A 20,547-nucleotide genomic window follows, 5' to 3' on the forward strand; every position below is an offset into this window, starting at 1 on the left:
TGCACACAAAGCTGGCCCATCCATTGGTGCTTATTCTTGATGCATAATGATTGTAACATTGGGAAATAGGAAAAAAAGCTTAATCCCAAATCTTTAATTAAGTGATTAAGCACTTTTTACACATTCAAAAAGCTGATGGTGACAGAACTGTACTGAATTGTATCAAACACAATCAATTTGATAACTTGCTGGAAACATTTAGTTATGTTAACTGCAGTTCCTATAAGAGAACTGCTTTGTTCTACAGGTAAATAGGAAATACCCAATGCCAAACATTAAGCAAAATTTAAATGTAGTAGAAAAAAATACTACTCCAAACAAAATGCATCATGCTCAGAAAAAATATGACCCTCTCCTCTCTGAACTGAAATTTTCTTCATCCATGTTAACGGAAGTACTTTTCTTTTGTAAAATCAAATTCACCAAATTTAATAAAAATTATTAGGGAATGCTTTTTCATTCAAGTGGAAAGAGGCATAAAAAAGCACACCATGTCAGATAAAACTGCAAGTATTATTTTAATGTGTGAAAGTAACTTGTATTGTTAGAAAACAAAATATTTTGATCTTGTTTTAAACACAACCACCAATGACTAATAGATCACAACAGCCAGCATCTCAACCCTATCTTCAGAAAAGTTACCACCATCATATTTAACATTTCAATTTTCTACACATTGCTATGTCTCAAAATTACAGTTAAATTATGGGATTGTTCTGGTTTTATACCATTAGAGAAATTTCAACCTTAACTTGTATAAAACACATATGAACAGCACAACTCCTATCATTCTAGACCAGATACAGACACATTTCCCTTCATTCCTTTACGATCAATTATAATCCGGCTTGTTTTCCAGCCTCTTCATAAAACTTTTTTTTAAATTCAATGATAACCGTAATAAAATAGTGGTGTCCTGATTTACATAATTAACAACAAAAAAAAAGTTATTCTCTCAAATATTATTTAATGCTCCTTCTTGCTTCAGTTCAGTTGTTCACGCTAGCAGCATTCCAACCCCGACTAATGATGCTTGCTGACTGGGGATTTAGACTGCACCCTCAATACCTTAGATACATGCAAATCCAAACTTTAATTAATTTCAACACATGTATTTTCGATACAATCTTGTCATCAGGAATCAGCAGGTAGTGACCAAAAGGAGAATGCTGTGCTAAGGCTATTACTCTCTCTAGGACAAAAGCAATCCTAATGCTTCCCCTCGTCTATCTGCAAGCATAAACTTCTGAATTGAATCTGACAATGTAAATGATCTTTACAAAGCTTGCTTACAACCCCACTGAAAATAACAAACATTCAAAACTGTAAGAAACAGTATGAAAATTGGAAGAATAACGAAAGCAAATCCGGTCTGAAGAAGTTATACTGGACTGGCAATGTTAACTTTGTTTCTCTCTCCACAGATGCCGAATTTTTCCAGTGCTTTGTTTTTGTACAAAAAAAAGTCTGATTGTTGAGAAGGTCCCAGAAAGCAATGTTATTTTGCTACATTAAAGTTGCATATGAGTAGGCTTCATCAACATCCAATGTCAAGAAATACTGGGTGTGCCAAACATTTAACACCTCCTTCATTATCCAAAGATTTATATTCACTTTGAATATTGGCACAAACATCATTACGGACCATTTTTGCCAAAAACTGAGAGATTTACGATAGATTGATCAACAACTTGCATTTATATCAAAACACATCAGGTGGATTGCCATTAAAAAAAGTTCTGACATTTCAGTGCATTGTAATAGATTATCTGCTACTTAATTGAAGTTAAAGTAATAATGAGAACCCACAAGATTTGCAATTTAATGTTGAGACATAAATACATGAAGCAGCAATACGATAACTACACAATGATGCCTGTTCTTTGCCCAGAAAATATATTTACAATAATACACAATTGTAGTTATAAATCCCTTTGACCTCAAATGGCTTTCCACAAATCTGAACTAATTATTAAGCTACCAGTATATATTTAATTCAAATAATATAGATTAGACTCAGTGCTATTATTTCATAGCTATTAAGAGAGTTATTAAATAGCTACTAAATCTAATGTCAGGTTTAATGACAACTAAAATTTGCAGATGGAGTGAGGAGCAAGAGCAATTCAGTTAACATAGATAAATGAGTTTTTATCCCTCCAGAAGTAGGTTAGTTACGCATAATTAAATGAAAAGGAACATTTATCAAAAATTATTTCAGCACTGTCAGGAATTAAGATTACTGGTCTGCTGAACTATTTGTTGCTTCAGTGCAGCTTATCCCCATCAGCTCTTTACATCAAACAGTGCTTACCAGCTTCATAATAAATGTAATTTTGATCTATATCTTTTCTTCACTCTGTTCAATCTCTATGCATCTAAAAACAGATAGTTTGCAGTTATAAAAGTACTCATCTATACTATTTCAAATGAGTATAAATTCTCACAAAAGTTTCATAATTTAAGAACAAAATACTGACTTTTAGGTCAGGTTAGAATTGGTTTGACCACGCAAAAGAAAATAAGTAACACTTTTCAGGCCAACTCCAATACATGTTGAATAGGAACAAGATTTATTAACCACTTACTGAGGAAATAATATTTAAGAATATATCAAGAGATAAACTTCCATCCAATATTGCCCCCATTGCAATTAAAAACTGCCACTATGGAGACCCAGGCCTAAGCCAGTCTCAAAAACGACTGTTCAAAAACTTTTCCTAAGGACACCAAGCAATATTTGGCTGGGCCAGTCTCAAATCCATGTCTTGCAAAGGAGAGTCATAGTACAAAACAGCTCATAATTTAATTTCACATTGTTAACCTAACTAATGCTAGTTTTACCATACCATTAAATGGTAAAAACCAGAAGCACTCATTAATATTGCCATTCGCGTTAAGTGCTTGCACATGTGCAGTGGCATTTGGAATTGTAATAGAAAGCATTGTGTCCAAGCTTCTCTGCACACATATCAACAATACAAATTTACAACTCAATGCGTCAGGATTTGCTGTGATGTCTGGAGAGTGGCTCAGTGTGTCATCTTGTAGCGTTAGAATGGAGAATATTGCACCAACTCCATTTGGTGCCAACATAATATTGATCAAAAATCAGATTGCCATCCAAATAGGACTGAATACAACTTCTGCAGTCAAAACAGAATGCAATTTATAAAATCTATGCCATTGATTTAGTTTGATTTGCGCCAGCATAGCTGCAAATTCACTCAAAACAGGGATCCCAAAGACCACAAGTTTGGTTAAGTAGAAAGTTAATATCAACCTCGTACATTAGCTGTATTTTAAGGCACAGTAGAGGTTGTCCCAATCGTCAAAAAGGAAGATCAATAAAATTCAAATATGTAAAAGGAATAGCATAAAACCTTCAGTATTTTTTTAACTAAATATTTTATATTTGTCAAAATTAGGAAAATAAGTACTAAATTACAGAGATGAAATTGTCAATTTCTTCACATTTCTTCACTTAGAAGTGTTTGCAATTTTAGAAAGAGTAGAACAAGTTGATTTGATCAGTCTAGTTTATTACAATATAGATTTTAAAAATGTGTGCCTTCCATTACAAAAACATAATCCAGTAAAAAGCAATCCACTAAAAATGTGACATTGATTTTCTATCTCAGCAGACCAACCAAAAAAAAAACCAAAACACACTTCAGTTACAAAATTGCACATACCACAGCTCACTGCATTTAATAAAAGAGCATTATGGTCATAACAATTTTTCTCTCATACACCTAGCTTTTGGAATATGTTTTATCACAAACGCCAGAAAATGCTTTGAATTTTACTTCATACCACAGGTTAGAACCTGCAATTCTTCCACAAAGGAGATGAATATTCAAAACTGTAACAGTCTCATGTTGCCTTGTTCAGCTGGCATTGCCTCTTTAAAATCAATAAAGAAATTATGAATTTGCCTCAAGCTTAGATTGCTTTACATGTTATTGTTTAACTTTTTTCTGAAGATAAAGTTTATTTCTATGGAGCAGATCCTGTCGGTTTCATGCACTTGTATGGATTAGAGAACATTTGGAGCTTGAATTGAAATAGTAATCAAAATGTGAAACATTATTATAATAAACCTACATAAGATATACACAATCATATGTTGCAAAAATACTTTAGAGATAAATATCAAATTGAAAATGTACTTTTTAAAGAGCACATTTAAACTATAAATCTGGGACCAATAATGGTGGATCGTGAAATGCAGCCAGCCACAAGAGTTATATGGTCAACTGTGCCTCAATGCCACTGTTCTGAAAATGGCAGAGACGAGAGGAGAATTACTTTATTCTTCCAAAAACTGAACATATTTAATTGATTAGAAGAGTTCCCAACAATCCCAATGGATCAGCTGAGTATGGAGTGTACCAAGATAGAGTTAAAATATGTATGGTGGAGACTACCTAACTTGAGGTACAAAGTGGGTCTTGTGCCAATGTGCACACAAAAGCACTTTGCCCAGACTTAAAACTGACAGTTTAAGCAACACAATAAGAATTTTAGAATAAAATCTTTGTTTCTGAGAGTTGGCAGAACAAGGTTAATTCAATTACTTAATTTTAGCAACTATATTCTAGATAAGAATAAAATACTGTAGGAGGCAGATGAAACCTGCAATCCTTCACTTATTAGCTGCATTGTTCTTAGTTGGAGATTTTCCCACAGAAAGAGAAGAAAAACAACTGAGAGGAGCAAAGCTGAAGGATAAGGGGATATCACCAAAAACACCAGCATATCCCCTCTTAAAAAACAATATGGTCTTTAGTCAAGATGCTTCTAGATAACAAATTCAATTTCTTTCTGGAATTAGTTTTGAATATTCCACAGTTTTATGCATACAGATGAGTGTGAATCTATGGCTTTACAGTACCTACAAAGTATTTAACAAACTATCACAATCTCCTATACTACCTTATTTGATGCAAAATAAATTAAAAAGGTTCACACAACAATTATTTTCAAACTAACCTGCAGGTTTCCCTGGTTTCGGCAATCTCCCTCTGCTCTTCCTTGCTGTTCAAAACCGCTCCAATATTGTCTGCGCTTTCAGCTCCTAGCTAAGAAACAGAAAACTTTGTGAAATTTCACTTTAGATTGCACAAAGAAAAATCTAAATTCAGCAGCAAAGCAAGTTTTGAGAAGATTTGTAGCTCAGGTTGAGGTTCTGGATGAAAGTTTGCTCACTGAGCTTGAAGGTTCATTTTCAGACATTTCATCACCACACTCGGTAACATCCGTGACCCTCCGGTGAACATTATATCCATCAGCCACCGCACTCTGCAGTGCAGAGGAACTAAGAAGAGCAAAGGAAAATCATTTATTCAGTGTATTCAAAAAGAACAGGTAACCAATGAACACAGTCCGCCGATTTCTCAACAACAAACCCAAACAAGCAGACAAAACACATCCAGAAACCTCCCCTATATTAAAGGCATCTCAGAAATGACTACTCAGACCTCTTGGCATCATGGTAGCCCACAAACCCACCAACACACTAAAACAGCAGCTAATGAACTTGAAAGACCCCACAGAGACAAGCAAAACTAATGTCATTTACAAAATATCTTACAAGAACTGTAACAAACACTACATTGGACAAACAGGCAGAAAACTAGCCACCAGGATACATCAACATCAACTAGCAACAAGACACGACCCACTCTCACTAGTATCCTTACATACAGATGAGAACTTTGATTGGGACAACACATCCATCCTAGGACAAGCCAAACCGTGGAACACATGAGAATTGCTAGAAGCATGGTATTCCAACTGGAATCTGTTAACAAACCCATTGACTTGAACCCCATTTACCACGCTGAGAAAAAGAACAGGCAATGACATCACCAACCCAAGGAAACCTAAACACAAATAGAAAGCTGGTCACTAACACCAGTGCTTCACCGGAAGCTCACTGATATTATCTAGGATGGTGACAAAACGTCTGAAAATGAACCTTCCACCTTAGTGAGCAAACTTACTTTCAGCAGCATAGATTTTAAAAAGGCAGTGTATTGTAAAACTGCATGGAATTTTAACATCACTAAAACGCAATATGTTTTTGGCACAACAGCATCATGATTTGACTACTGGATTAAGCATCAGAGGTAATGGTTTAAGATATCTTGAAGTTCCATCACAGCAGCTGGGAAATTTGGCAACAAGTTGTATGCATGAAGCATCTTTGTTTTAAAATGTCTCAGAATACTTCATTGGGAACTGTATAAACAAAAGTATGATACAGCACTACATAAAGAACCTGGCCAGAGGTAAATTATAAGAAACATCTGAAAAAGGGATGTGCTGAAATTAACAAAGAAATGTGACAGCTTGAACTGCAGATGCAAGCGGAGTGTAATGTTAAAAGATTAACGTCCAGAGAGTACAATTTAATATAATGTTAAAGGGTTAAACCGTACTATCCTTCTCCAGAAGCTGAACATTCTAGAAGTGGGCAGGGACAATATTCATGCAGGCATGTGGATAACTCCTACTTCATTTGGGCAGCCATTTAATACTGCTCTCCTGCTATTATCAAATTAAACTCTCATTCAGTTCCTTCCAATCAGAACTGCCTTCATTGGCTAGGGAATGGCAATCAGATTCGTTCGCATGATCATCCCCCAGCATATCACACCTACATTGTCAGGGGAAGTAGTGGAGCCAGAAATTGTTTGCAGGGCCACCCCAAAGCTAGGACATATCACACCCACATTGTCTTGGGGAATAACAGAGCCAGGAAATAATTTGCATAACGATTCCTCAGGACTAGATTAGATTCCCTACAGTATGGAAACAGGCCCTTGAACCCAACAAGTCCACAACGACCCTCTGAACAGTAAACCAACCAGACCCATTTCCTTATCCCTCCGAATAATACACTCACACGACGGGCAATTTAACATGGCCAATTCACCTGACTGGCACATGTTTGGATTGTGGGAGGAAACCCACGCATTTACATTTACATTATCGCCAATGATGACCTCATCCTACCATTGTACCTGGGGTAACATGTGATCATTGGGTGATGGAGGTGTGGCCGGAGTATCTGTAAGCATTACTGACTAACTTTTGTAAAGGGGATGTGTTTTCTTTGTTTGGAGCCTGTTTTGACTTGACTTCGCACACCTCCGAAGCATGTCGAAGGGGGTCACCTAGCTTGTACAGGCTTTAATGAACTTTAACTGTTTGCAAACGTTAGTGTGTGCAAATTGCATCTTGTGTGTGAAACCTCAGGAAAAGTACCTAACAGGAAGAAGAGGCAGATGCTGAAACAGTCAATGTCATGGCATGTAGAAAAAGGGTGGGGAAGTCCAGAACCAGAGGGCAAGGGATTAGGGTGGGAGGGGAAGAGATAGGAGAGACCTATGGGGCATCTTTCTAATAGATGGTGGTACGTGTATGGAATGAGCTGCCAGAGGAAGTAGTGGAGGCTGGTACAATTGCTACATTTAAGAGGCATTGGGATGGGTAGATGAATAGGAAGGGTTTGGAGGATTATGGGCCGGGTGCAGGCAGGTGGGACTAGATTGGGTTGGGATAGACTTTGGGAAAAGACTTTGCCTACTTACCCTATGCATGCCCCTCGTAATTTTGTAAATCTCTATAAAGTAACCCCTCAGCCTCTGATGCTCCAGGGAAAACAGCCCCAGCCTGTTCAGCCTCTCCCTATAGCTCAAATCCTCCAATCCTGGCAACATCCTTGTAAATCTTTTCTGAACCCTTTCAAGTTTCACAACATCTTTCTGATAGGAAGGAGACCAGAATTGCATGCAATATTCCAACAGTGGCCTAACCAATGTCCTGTACAGCCACAACATGACCTCCCAACTCCTGTACTCAATACTCTGATCAATAAAGGAAAGCATACCAAATGCCGTCTTCACTATCCTATCTACCTGCAACTCCACTTTCAAGGAGCTATGAACCTGCACTCCAAGGTCTCTTTGTTCAGCAACACGCCCTTGGACCTTACCAGTAAGTGTATAAATCCTGCTAAGATTTGCTTTCCCAAAATGCAGCACCTCACATTTATCTGAATTAAACTCCATCTGCCACTTCTCAGCCCATTGGCCCATCTGGTCAAGATCCTGTTGTAATCAGAGGTAACCTTCTTCACTGTCCATACGCCTCCAATTTTGGTGTCATCTGCAAACTTACTAACTGTACCTCTTATGCTCGCATCCAAATTATTTATGTAAATGACAAAAAGTAGAGGCCCAGCACCGATCCTTGTGGCACTCCACTGGTGACAGGCCTCCAGTCTGAAAAACAACCCTCAACCACCACCCTGTCTTCTACCTTTGAGCCAGTTCTGTATCCAAATGGCTAGTTCTCCCTGTATTCCATGAGATCTAACCTTGCTAATCAGTCTCCCATGGGGAACCTTGTCGAACGCCTTACTGAAGTCCATATAGATCGCATCTACTGCTCTGCCCTCATCAATCCTCTTTGTTACTTCCTCAAAAAACTCAATTGTGAGACATGATTTCCCAAGCACAAAGCCATGGTGACCATCCCTAATCAGTCCGTGTCTTTCCAAATACATGTACATCCTGTCCCTCAGGATTGCCTCCAACAGGCTCACTGGTCTATAGTTCCCTGGCCTGTCCTTACCACCCTTCTTAAACAGAGGCACCATGTTTGCCAACCTCCAATTTTCTGACACCTCACCTGTGACTATCGATGATACAAATATCTCAGCAAAAGGCCCAGCAATCACTTCTCTAGCTTCCCAGAGTTCTCGGGTACAGCCAATCAGGTCCTGGGGATTTATCCACCTTTGCCTGTTTCAAGACATCCAGCACTTCCTCCTGTGCAAGATGGACATATTGCAAGGTGTCACCATCTATTTCCCTACAGTCTATATCTTCCATATCCTTTTCCACAATAAATACTGATGCAAAATACTCATTTAGTATCTCCCCCATTTTCTGCGGCTCCACACAAAGGCCGCCTTGCTGATCTTTGTGGGGCCCTATTCTCTCCCTAGTTACCCTTTTGTCCTTAATGTATTTGTAAACAATCTTTGGATTCTCCTTAATTCTATTTGCCAAAGCTATCTCATGTCCCCGTTTTGCCCTCCTGATTTCCCTCTTAAGTATACTCCTACTGCCTTTATACTCTTCTCAGGATTCACTCGATCTATCCTGTCTATACCTTACATATGCTTTCTTCTTTTTCTTAACCGAACCCTCAATTTCTTTAGTCATCCAACATTCCCTATACCTACCAGCCTTTCTTTTCACCCTAACAGGAATATACTTTCTCTGCAAAATTATTCATCCCACACAACCATCCAAATCATTTATATAAATGACAGAAAGCAGTGGACCCTGCACCGATCTTTGCAGCACACCTCTGGTCATGGGCCTCCAGTCTGATGAACTACCATTTACTATCTCCCTCTGTCACCTATCTTCAACCCAATTTTGTATTCAAATGGTTAGCACTACCTGGATTCATGTAATCTAACCATGCTAACAAATCCACCACGCAGAACCTTGTCGAAGGCTTCACTGAAGTCCATATAGACAACATTCACTGCCCTGCCTTCAACAATGTCCTTTGTCACTTCTTCAAAACACTCAATCAAGCATTCCCATGCACAAAGCCATGTTGATTATCTCTAATCGGCCCTCGCCTTTCCAAATATATGCAGATCACGTCCCTCACAACCATGAAAAACTTACCCACCACTGACATCTGGCTAACCAGTCCATAATTCCCTGATTTTTCCTGACCACCTTTCTGAAATAATGGCACCACATTACCAGAAAACTGGAGGGTGGCTAATCGATAGTATAAATAGGAACCCATCAATCACTTCGCTAGCTTCCCCACGAAGGTCTGGGATACACCTGATCAGGTTCCACTGATTTGTCCACCTTTGTTGTTTCTAGCACCTCATCTGTAACACAGACACTTTTCAAGATATCACTATTTAATTTCAACGTACTCTATCCTTCTCATAGTAAATACTAGTGGTGCCTTTTGTGGTTCTACATCTGATGCCTAACTCTACATTGGGTGATAGAATGCAAATCTAACTGGAATCAGGTTTCTTTCCCTAAAAAGGACATCTGTGAGCAAAATGGATTTTTGCACCAATCTGGTAGTTTCACGGTCCTCATTACTGAAACTAAATTTTTATTTTGCATTTATTTAGACAACGGAATTTTTTAGATTCCCTACAGTGTGGAAACAGGCCTTTCAGCCCAACAAGTCCACACCGACCCTCCGAAGAGTAACCCACCCGCACCCATTTCCCTCTGACTAATGTACCTATGGGCAAATCAGCATGGCCAATTCACCTAACCTGCACATCTTTGGACTGTGGGAGGAAACCAGAGCATCCGGAGGAAACCCACGCAGACACGGAGAGAATGTGCAAATTCCACACAGTTGCCCAAGGCCACTTAAATCAAAATGTAAAGGTATATTGAAGGTGAAACTTTTAAGTCAATATTTCAGAATTTGCAGGATGGTGGATGAGTGGATGAGGTGGATGCAGAGATGTTGCGATGAGATTTGGACAGGCTGAGTAAGCAAACTCATGGCAGATGTGGTATAATGCAGATAAATTTCAGGTTAGGACTGCTGAGGTCAGAGTTCAGTTTATTGATTAATGAAGGGGAAGAGAAAGAATCAGAAATTTAGGGAGCAAATTTCAGAGCAAGAGATCAGAATAGAGCAGCAGAGCTTTGGACAACCAAACGTGTCTGGAGATACAAAGATGGAAGAATGCTCAAGAGCACTTCAAAATCAAATTGAGATATAAAACAGCCACTGATGATCAACAATATTACAGAACTGGAAGGAAGCAGCTTTTATGAAGAAAGGGAATTGGAAACTCAACTTCAAGCAAAACCACAGTTGTAACAGTCTGGTTCCACCATACAGTTGCCAGGAGAAATGGAGGAAATGGGTGGAGAACAGAGTTCATAGCAGATGTTAAAGAGTGGACTCAGTCACCCGAATACTTAATAGGACAGTCCTGTTCAAATACTGTAGATCAACACACGGAAGGACACATCAGAAGTAATGGAAAATTAGCAGGCAAAACAACTCTTGCTGATGCACTACATTTACATATTGTTTATTAAAAAAAGAACAGGATCTTAAAAACAATCCTTAGAAATAGGTTTACCTAAAACCCTTGAAATATTCCCAAGAGTCCAAACTCAGGTGGCATACACAAACTGAAACGTAACAAATATGATACTCTTCTTCCTTTGTGCTACAAAATGTATTCAGCTACAAAACAAAAGTTTTAAAAATACTGAGAACCATATGAACAGTATGACATTGTTTGAGACTTGCTCAAAGTCAGTTGTACAATTTAAGTACTCCCTATGGTTATCTTTGAAAACATATTATAAGCAGTCACTCACAATAAGAGCTGCATCTTTCTTTACAGTAGTATATATTGAATAAAAAAAATCTTATGGATAACTGAAGCTTACTTCAGAATTCTACACACCATCGAATAATATTATATTGCCACTCTGCACAACTTTTTAAAAAAACTTTTCAAATATCTCAGAGACCAATATGAGGCATACAAGTAATTCCACTAAGATAGCCTTTGGATTTCGATTCTATCCTACCGGAGAACTCGAGTGAAGACCAAGACTTAAGTGTACTGCATACCAAATAGAAAATACAAATCTTTCAGCAACAAAGTAACATAGACAACACTGCTCCAAGATCCATATCTAGACATTATGTCTTCTGCCAAAACAATAAGCACAGCCCTAGCTCTCAGACCACCAATGCCTGGCACTTTGAAGCCTTTTGCATCTTCATGGTAATCTTGCAACTGTAACAGCGAAAGTTAACATGGTTCACATTCAAACTAGAAACCTGTCCACAAATCCGCTCTTTATTGAACATCACTATATAGCAGGACTAGTAGTCAAAACCAGATGTCTCTCAGACAGAAGGGACCAGAGGCAGAATCTGGTTCATTTGATGTAGCACCACAAAGACTTGGGGGCATGGATTTAGGAAAACAGAGTAATGATTAATGAACATTTTCCTGGCTTCCAGGAGATTTATAGAGGGCTTCCCTAGAGATCAACGTTGGGACCCTTGTTTTATTTGTGATTTATGTCAATGACCTAGCTCTTGGCAAACAAGCTCAATTTCGTTTGTAGATGTGAAAGAGAATAAAAACAGCAATTAGCTAAAATGTGGAATGCAGTGTCTGACAATGAAGTTAGTCATGGTTCACAGCAACTCTAGCCTTCTAGCCTGCCTCAATCCCTTGCAATTTGCCTATTGACCCAACAGGTTCATGGCAGATGCCATTTCCCTAGCTAGCCCTACACTCATCCCTGGAATATCTAGATAATAAGGATACTTACGTCAGGCTTCTATTCATTGACCGCAGCTCTGCCTCCAACAAAACTAATCTCCGAACACTTGCGACCTGGTCTCTGCTTTGCATTCTGCACCTGGATCATTGATTCACCAACACATTTCACCCTGACCTTAAATTTACCTGGATCATTCCTGACACCTCCCTCCCCTTCCTGGACCTCTCCATCTCCATTAATGACGGCCGACTTGACACCGACATTTTTTACAAACCCACCGATTCCCACAGCTAGCTGATTACACCTCTTCCCACCCTACTTTTGCAAAAATGCCATCCCATATTCCCAATTCCTCTGCCTCCGCCGTATCCGCTCCCAGGAGGACCAGTTCCACCACATATAACACACCAGATGGCCTCCTTCCTTAGAGACCGCAATTTCCCTTCCCACGTGGTTAAAGATGCCCTCCAACGCATCTCATCCACAACCCACACCTCCGCTCTCAGACCCCACCCTTCCAACCGTAACAAGGACTGAACATCCCTGGTGCTCACCTTCCACCCTACCAACCTTCGCATAAACCAAATCATTCACCAACATTTCCGCCACCTCCAAACGGACCCCACCACCAGAAATATATTTCCCTCCCCACCCCTTTCCACCTTCCGCAAAGACCGTTCCGTCCGTGTCTAGCTGGGCAGGTCCACGCCCCCCTACAACCCACCCTCCCATCCTGGCACCTTCCCCTGCCACTGCAGAAATTGCAAAACCTGCACCCACACGTCTTCACTCACTTCCATTCAAGGCCCTAAAGGAGCCTTCCACATTCAAAGTTTTACCTGCACATCCACCAATATCATTTATTACATCCGTTGCTCCCGATGGGGTCTCCTCTACATTGGGGAGACTGGACGCCTCCTAGCAGAGCGCTTTAGGGAACATCTCTGGGACACCCGCACCAATCAACCACACCACCCTGTGGCCCAACATTTCAACTCCCCCTCCCACTCTGCCGAAGACATGGAGGTCCTGGGCCTCCTTCATCGCTGCTCCCTCACCACCAGATGCCTGGAGGAAGAACGCCTCATCTTCCGCCTCAGAACACTTCAACCCCAGGGCATCAACGTGGACTTCAACAGTTTCCTCATTTCCCCTTCCCCCACCTCACCCCAGTTCCAAACTTCCAGCTCAGCACTTTCCCCATGACTTGTCTTACCTGTCTATCTTCTTTTCCAACTATTCACTCCACCCTCCCCTGCCCCCGACCTATCAACTTCATCCCTCCCCCACTCACCTATTGTACACTATGCTACTTTCTCCCCACCCCCACCTTTCTCTCACTTATCTCTCTACCCTTCAGGCCTGTATTCTTGATGAAGGGCTTTTGCCCGAAACATCGATTTTACTGCTCCTCGGATGCTGCCTGAACTGCTGTGCTTTTCCAGCACCACTCTAACCTGGATCCTTGATTTCCTGACCCAGACAGTATTCACAGAAGACAGGCAATAGCACCTCCTCCCTGACAATCCTCAACACCAGTGTGATAGTAAAGAGTTAATTTGCTTTGCTGACCTGCAGGAAATTGATTGCCCTGGGGGTGGGTTGGTATGTCTTTCTCTTACAGGTGAAAAGTGTGATGTTTACATGGCCATTCCCTTGCTATTCAGGGATGATTTAAATTGTCATCAGCACCTATTCAAAATCAATAAAAATATTGCAATTGAATTTTGACTGTGGCCCTACAGTTACAAAAAAATACAATTCACACCTGATCTGGCCATTAAGTGATGCTTTACATTACATTGTTTTTGGGGGTGAGGTCGTCACTGCATTGTGTCTTGAGTGGCATGTGACTGCGAGGGAGTGACTGGGATTGTCTGGAGTGGCATGTGAACGTGAGGGAGTGACTGGAAGTTGGCTTGAGTGGCATGCGACTGTGGGAGAGTGGCCAGAGTATCTGTGAGCATGACCAACTGACCTGTACAAGGGCGGCGGGGGGGGTCTTCATCTAACTTGTGCAAGCTTTAATAATTGTCGTGTGCAAATAGCATCTTCTGTGCCAAACCTTGGGAAAAGAACATAACATATGGTGGCAGTGGTGGGATTCCAACATACATGAGTTTCCAGGTGGACTGAATAAGTGATCATCTGAGTGTTGGTTGTGAAACACGGATGGGCCCACAAGGTAAGCTTCACCTTGATCTCTCTTTCTCTCTAAACTTAACACTCAGTCGTTCCCTCGTCTCGCTAGACTTGGTGGTGATGGAATTTTTGTGGTCATTTGCACGCTTGCACACCAATGAGTTGCTTTGTATGGATTAAAGGTTTCAATTGGGGTTAGAGTCCCTGTGACCCTGTAGGTCCTCTACAGACATGAGGTCTGAGGCTCCGGAGCAAAAAAAAGTTAGAATTTGGCACTTCTTAAAGTTATCACTTTTGACCCTACACCTCCTATTATAAGTACTTTTGAGACGGCATGGCGCCACCGGAAAAAGAGGGAGAAAATGGAGCTGGTCCACTTGGGTCCCGACAATAAAATGTATTGACTGCCAGGGAAGCTTTCTTCTGGTTTTTGTTGTGGGAGTCTCAGTTTCAGGGCTGTGGACAAAGGAAATCATGTCTCACAAACTTGATTGAGTTTTTTGAAGAAGTAACAAAGAGGATTGATGAGTGCAGAGCAGTAGATGTGATCTATATGGACTTCAGTAAGGCGTTCAACAAGGTTGCCCATGGGAGACTGGCTCGCAAGGTTAGATCTCACGGAATGCAGGAAGAACTAGCCATTTGGATACAGAACTGGCTCAAAGGAAGAAGACAGAGGGTGGTGGTGGAGGGTTGTTTTTCAGACTGGAGGCCTGTGAGCAGTGGAGTACCACAAGGATCGGTGCTGGGTCCTCTACCTTTTGTCATTTACATAAATGATTCGGATGCGAGCATAAGAGGTACAGTTAGTAAGTTTGCAGATGACACCAAAATTGGAGGTGTAGTGAACAGAGAAGAAGTTTACCTCTGATTACAACAGGATCTTGACCAGATGGGCCAATGGGCTGAGAAGTGGCAGATGGAGTTTAATTCAGATAAATGCGAGGCACTGCATTTTGGGAAAGCAAATCTTAGCAGGATTTATACACTTAATGGTAAGGTCCTAGTGAGTGTTGCTGAACAAAGAGACCTCGGAGTGCAGGTTCATTGCTCTTTGAAAGTGGAATCGCAGGTAGATAGGATACTGAAGAAAGCATTTGGTATGCTTTTCTTTATTGGTCAGAATATTGAATACAGGGATTGGGAGGTCATGTTGCGGCTGTAGAGGTCATTGGTTAGGCCACTGTTGGAATATTGCATGCAATTCTGGTCTCCTTCCTATCGGAAAGATGTTGTGAAACTTGAAAGGGTTCAAAAAAGATTTACAAGGATGTTGCCAGGGTTGGAGGATTTGAGCTATAGGGAGAGGTAGAATAGGCTTTGGCTCTTTTGCCTGGAATATCAGAAGCTCTGGGGTGACCTTATAGGGGTTTACAAAATTATGAGGGGCATGGCTAGGATAAATAGACAAAGTCTTTTCCCTGGGGTGGGCGATTCTAGAACTAGAGGGCATAAGTTTAGGGTGAGGGGGGAAAGATATAAAAGAGACCTAAAGGGCAACCTTTTCACACAGAGGGTGATACGTGTATGGAATGAGCAGCCAGAGGAAGCAGTGAATGCTGGTACAATTGCAACTTTTAAAAGGCACCTCGAGGGCTATATGAATAGGAAGGGTTTAGGTCAGAGTGGTGCTGGAAAAGCACAGCAGGTCAGTCAGCATCCGAGGAGCAGGAAAATCGACGTTTTGGGCAAAAGCCTTTCATCAGGAATGCAGTCTTCACTTTTGACTACATGAATAGGAAGAGTTTGGAGGGACATGTGCCGGGTGCTGGCAGGTGGGAAAATATTGGGTTGGGATATCTGGTCAGCATGGACGAGTTGGATCGAAGAATCTGTTTCCATGCTGTACATCTCTATGACTCTAATTTCAGGAAGGTAGAGGACACATCCCTGTTTACAAGATGATTAGGGGTTTAGATAGGGTTGACATTGAGAACCTTTTTCCGCTAATGGAGTCAGCTGTTACTAGGGGACACAGCTTTAAATTAAGGGGTGGTAGGTATAGGACAGATGTTAGGGGTAGATTCTTTACTCAGCGGGTTGAGAGTTCATGGAATGCCCTGCCAGTAGCAGTGGTGGACTCTCCCTCTTTATGGTCATTTAAGCGGGCATTGGATAAGCATATGGAGGTTATTGGGCTAGTGTAGGTTAGGTAGGCTTTGGTCGGCGCAACATCGAGGGCCGAAGGGCCTGTACTGCGCTGTATTTTTCTATGTTCTATGTACATCAATGGAGCTGGTCAACTACATCAAGTTCCTAAGAGTAACAATAACCAACAAATTGTCCTGGACTACCAACTTCATTTGACTTTCAAGGCATCAAGACAACACCTATTCTTTCTCAGGAGGTTAAATGAATTCAGCATGTCCATTAGGACCCTAACCATCACCACGGAAAGCATTCTATCTGGATGAATCATGGCTTAGTACGGCAACTGCTCTGCCTGGAACCATTAGAACTACTGAGAGTCATGAACACAGCCTAGACCATCATGCAAGCCAACTTTCCATCCACTGAGGAGAAAGTGAGGACTGCCGATGCTGGAGATCAAAGTTGAAAGGGTGGTGCTGGAAAAGCACAGCAGGTCAGGCAGCATCTGAGGAGCACACTGATTCTCCTGCTCCATGGATGCTGCCTGACCTGCTGTGCTTTTCCTGCACCACACTCTTGACCCCAACTTCCAGCCATTAGCTCCATCTACATCTCTCAATGCTGCAGAAAGGCAGCCAACATCAAACTCCCCTCCTACTCTGGGTTACACTCTCCTCCAACCTCTTCCATCAGGCAGGTGATACAAAAGTTTAAAACACACATACCGCCAAGAAAAGCGTCTTCCCTGCTGGTATTAAAATGGACCTCTCAAATGTAAAATCTCACATTGATCTTGCTTTTTGTACACCCTCCTTTACAGCCATAAATTTGTATGCCTCGCTCTGTGCAATCACCCTATGATCATGTTATGATCTGCTGGACTGCACACACAACAAAACTTTTCACTGTACTGAAGTTTAATATTGTCACATGTAGCTAGGGGCATGTTCAACTGAAACTTACAAAAGGGGAGAAGGACGGTTATGTGCAGGGTTACAGGGAGGATAAAGGAGGTCACTGAATTGCTCTTTTGGAGATCTAGCACACACACGATGGAATGAACGGCCTCCCTGTACTGGCCTCAAGATGTTCCTAAACTGGCCCGGGCTGCGGGGCCTCACTGACCGCTCCTTTTAAACCAGGCGCTCGGCCCCGGGAACACTGCCTCCGGGGGTGTGAAGGCACCGGCTCTCACCTGTTGAGCTAATAGCTGCCGCCGCACTTTCTGCCGTTCGCGGATCTCCTGCAAACGGCTGTCCATCCTCGGTATTCCCGTTCACTCCACCCCCGCCACCGGATCTGACCTGCCCTCCGCGCGACCGAGTTACTACATCACTTCCCACGGAGCGCGGCCGTCACGTGACAACATGAGGCCGGGAAAGCAAGGGGGCAGGACGATACCGGGACGAGCAGCGTCTGTGGGCGGGACTATGTCTGTGGGGGCGGGACTATGCCTGTACGGGCGGGGCATACGCATGTGGGCGGGGTTACCATATATGCGGGCGGGGCTATGTCTGTCTGGGCGGAGCTGACTTACAGGTGGGCGACATGCCTTGGAGGTGAATATACGTGTTGGACTGGGGTGGACAAAGCTAAAACTCACATACACCAGGTTATAGTCCAACAGGCTTCTTTGGAAACCCTAGCTTTCTGTGTGCCATACTTCTTCAGGTAGTTGTGGAGGTTCAGATCATGCTCATACAATTTATAGCCAAAGGAGTCTAGTGTCATGGAGATGTGATACAATAAACAATCTTAGATTAAAACTTCCAACTTTTATAATGGGATATGCTGGTTTTTGTTCTTTGATACGTACATCCTAGAACTTCTTTCAAATTATATTCACAAGTTATAATTTAGAAGCTTGTATAGATTAGATTAGATTAGATTAGATTAGATTCCCTACAGTATGAAAACAAGCCCTTCGGCCTAAGAAGTCCACACCGATCCTCCAAAGAGTAACCCACCTAGACCCATTCCCCTATATTTACCCCTGACTAATGCACCTAACAGTATGGGCAATTTATCATGGCCAATCCACCTAACCCGCACATCTCTGGATTGTGGGAGGAAACCAGAGCACCCAGGGGAAACCCACACAGACACAGGGAGAATGGGCAAACTCCACACAGTCACCCAAGGCAGGGATCAAACCCAGGTCACTAGCACTGTGAGGCAGCAGTGCTAACCACTGCACCACCATGTCGGTGTTGGACTGGAGTGGACACAGTTAAAAATCATACCAGGTTATAGTCCAACAGCTTTATTTGGAAGCACTAGCTTTCAGAGTGTTACTTCTTCCTCAAGTTAGATCAGCTTTTTAAACAATTGGTGTGAATCTGTCTGTGTTCCAATGCTATGTCAGATTAACAAACCCACTGTATAGTTTTACATGAACTCATGCAGTTTTTGAGCAAAGATGTATGTAATTGTGTAAATAAAATGTAATCCTTCAAAAACAAATTCACCCCATAAGCTTAGATGTGTGTGTATGTCGGAGCGACAGATTGAATGTGCATGTGAGTGTGCGTGTGGGTGTGTGCACGTGATAGAGTGTGTGAGTGTGTGCACGTGATAGAGTGTGTCAGTATGGATGTGTGTGCGTAAGCTTGGTTACGTGTGTGTGTGATGGGGTATGTGTGAGAGGGTACGTGTGTTGGTGTGAGTGTGGGGTATATGTATGCATGTATCTGGCAAGTACTTATGTGACTCGCCCAGCATGGTCTATCTCTTATGCTGCAGGTAAGGATGCCCTGAGGCATGGTACATTGGCGAGACTGAGCAGATGCTATGGATGAATGGAAACCACAAAACAATCACCACGCAGGAGTGTTCCCACCCAGTCAGGGAACACTTCAGCAGTCCGGGACATTCGACCTTGGATCTTCGGTGACCATCCTCCAAGGCAGAGTTTGGGACAAGCAGAGTGGCTGAGCAGAAGCTGATAACAAAGTTCGGTACCCATGCGAATGGTTCAACCAGGACCTTGGGTTCAAGTCACATTACAGGTGACCCCACTGCATAATACACTCTCTCTCACACATACACAAGCACACACACACTTCTACATACTGACACCCCAATGCAGACCCTCTCACACACACTCTCTCTCTCTCATGTGCATACACATACACCACCCACACTCACACCAACACACAGACCCTCTCACACATGCCCCATCACACTCACACACACACACACACACTTAGCCAAGCTTACACACACATACATACACACACTCTATCATGTGCACTCACAACCACACGCACACACTCACATGAACACTCAACCTGTCGCTCCTACATAAACACACATATAAGCTAATGGGGTGATTTTGTTTTTAAAGAATTACATTTTACTTTGCTCAAAAACCACATGAATGTTCATGTAGATTTTTTTTAGATTAGATTCCCCACAGGGTGGAAACAGGCCCTTCGGCCCAGCCAGTCCATGCCGACCCTCCGAAGAGTAACCCACCCAGACCCATTTCCCCTTAATGATGCGTCTAACACTATGGGCAATTTAGCATAGCCAAGTCACCTGACTGTAAAACTATACAGAGGGTTTGTCAATCTGACATAGAATTGGGACATAGACAGACTTCACACCTATTGTTTAAAAAGCTGATCTAACTTGAGGAAGGAGTAATGCTCCAAAAGCCAGTGCTTCCAAATAAAGCTGTTGGACTATAACCTGGTAAAAAAATGAGGTCTGCAGATGCTGGAGATCACAGTTGAAAATGTCTTGCTGGTTAAAGCACAGCAGGTCAGGCAGCACAGTTGAAAATGTGTTGCTGGTTAAAGCACAGCAGGTCAGACAGCAATGCCCGAAACGTCGAATTTCCTATTCCTTGGATGCTGCCTGACCTGCTGTGCTTTAACCAGCAACACATTTTCAACTATAACCTGGTGTTGTGTGATTTTTAACTTTGTCCACCCCAGTCCAACACCAGCACCTCCAAATC

The 20,547-nt window shown here is 42.0% G+C and overlaps 1 protein-coding gene across 2 annotated transcripts in view; it reads right to left on the bottom strand.

Annotated features, from left to right (window-relative positions):
- Positions 1 to 17,932, bottom strand: part of mettl14 (methyltransferase 14, N6-adenosine-methyltransferase subunit) — a 61,125-nt gene extending 43,193 nt beyond the window's left edge. For both annotated transcript variants that reach the window (XM_060832465.1, XM_060832457.1), the window contains exons 1-2: positions 17,779 to 17,932; positions 4,996 to 5,084 (exon numbers count right to left, since the gene is read on the bottom strand). In XM_060832465.1, the coding sequence (XP_060688448.1) occupies positions 4,996 to 5,084; positions 17,779 to 17,844 (155 nt within the window). In that variant the 5' untranslated portion in view covers positions 17,845 to 17,932. The remainder of the gene's footprint in view (positions 1 to 4,995; positions 5,085 to 17,778) is intronic.
- Positions 17,933 to 20,547: the final 2,615 nt, after the last annotated feature.

Source organism: Hemiscyllium ocellatum, chromosome 1, assembly GCF_020745735.1.
Source record: "Hemiscyllium ocellatum isolate sHemOce1 chromosome 1, sHemOce1.pat.X.cur, whole genome shotgun sequence".
Lineage (NCBI taxonomy): Eukaryota > Metazoa > Chordata > Chondrichthyes > Orectolobiformes > Hemiscylliidae > Hemiscyllium > Hemiscyllium ocellatum.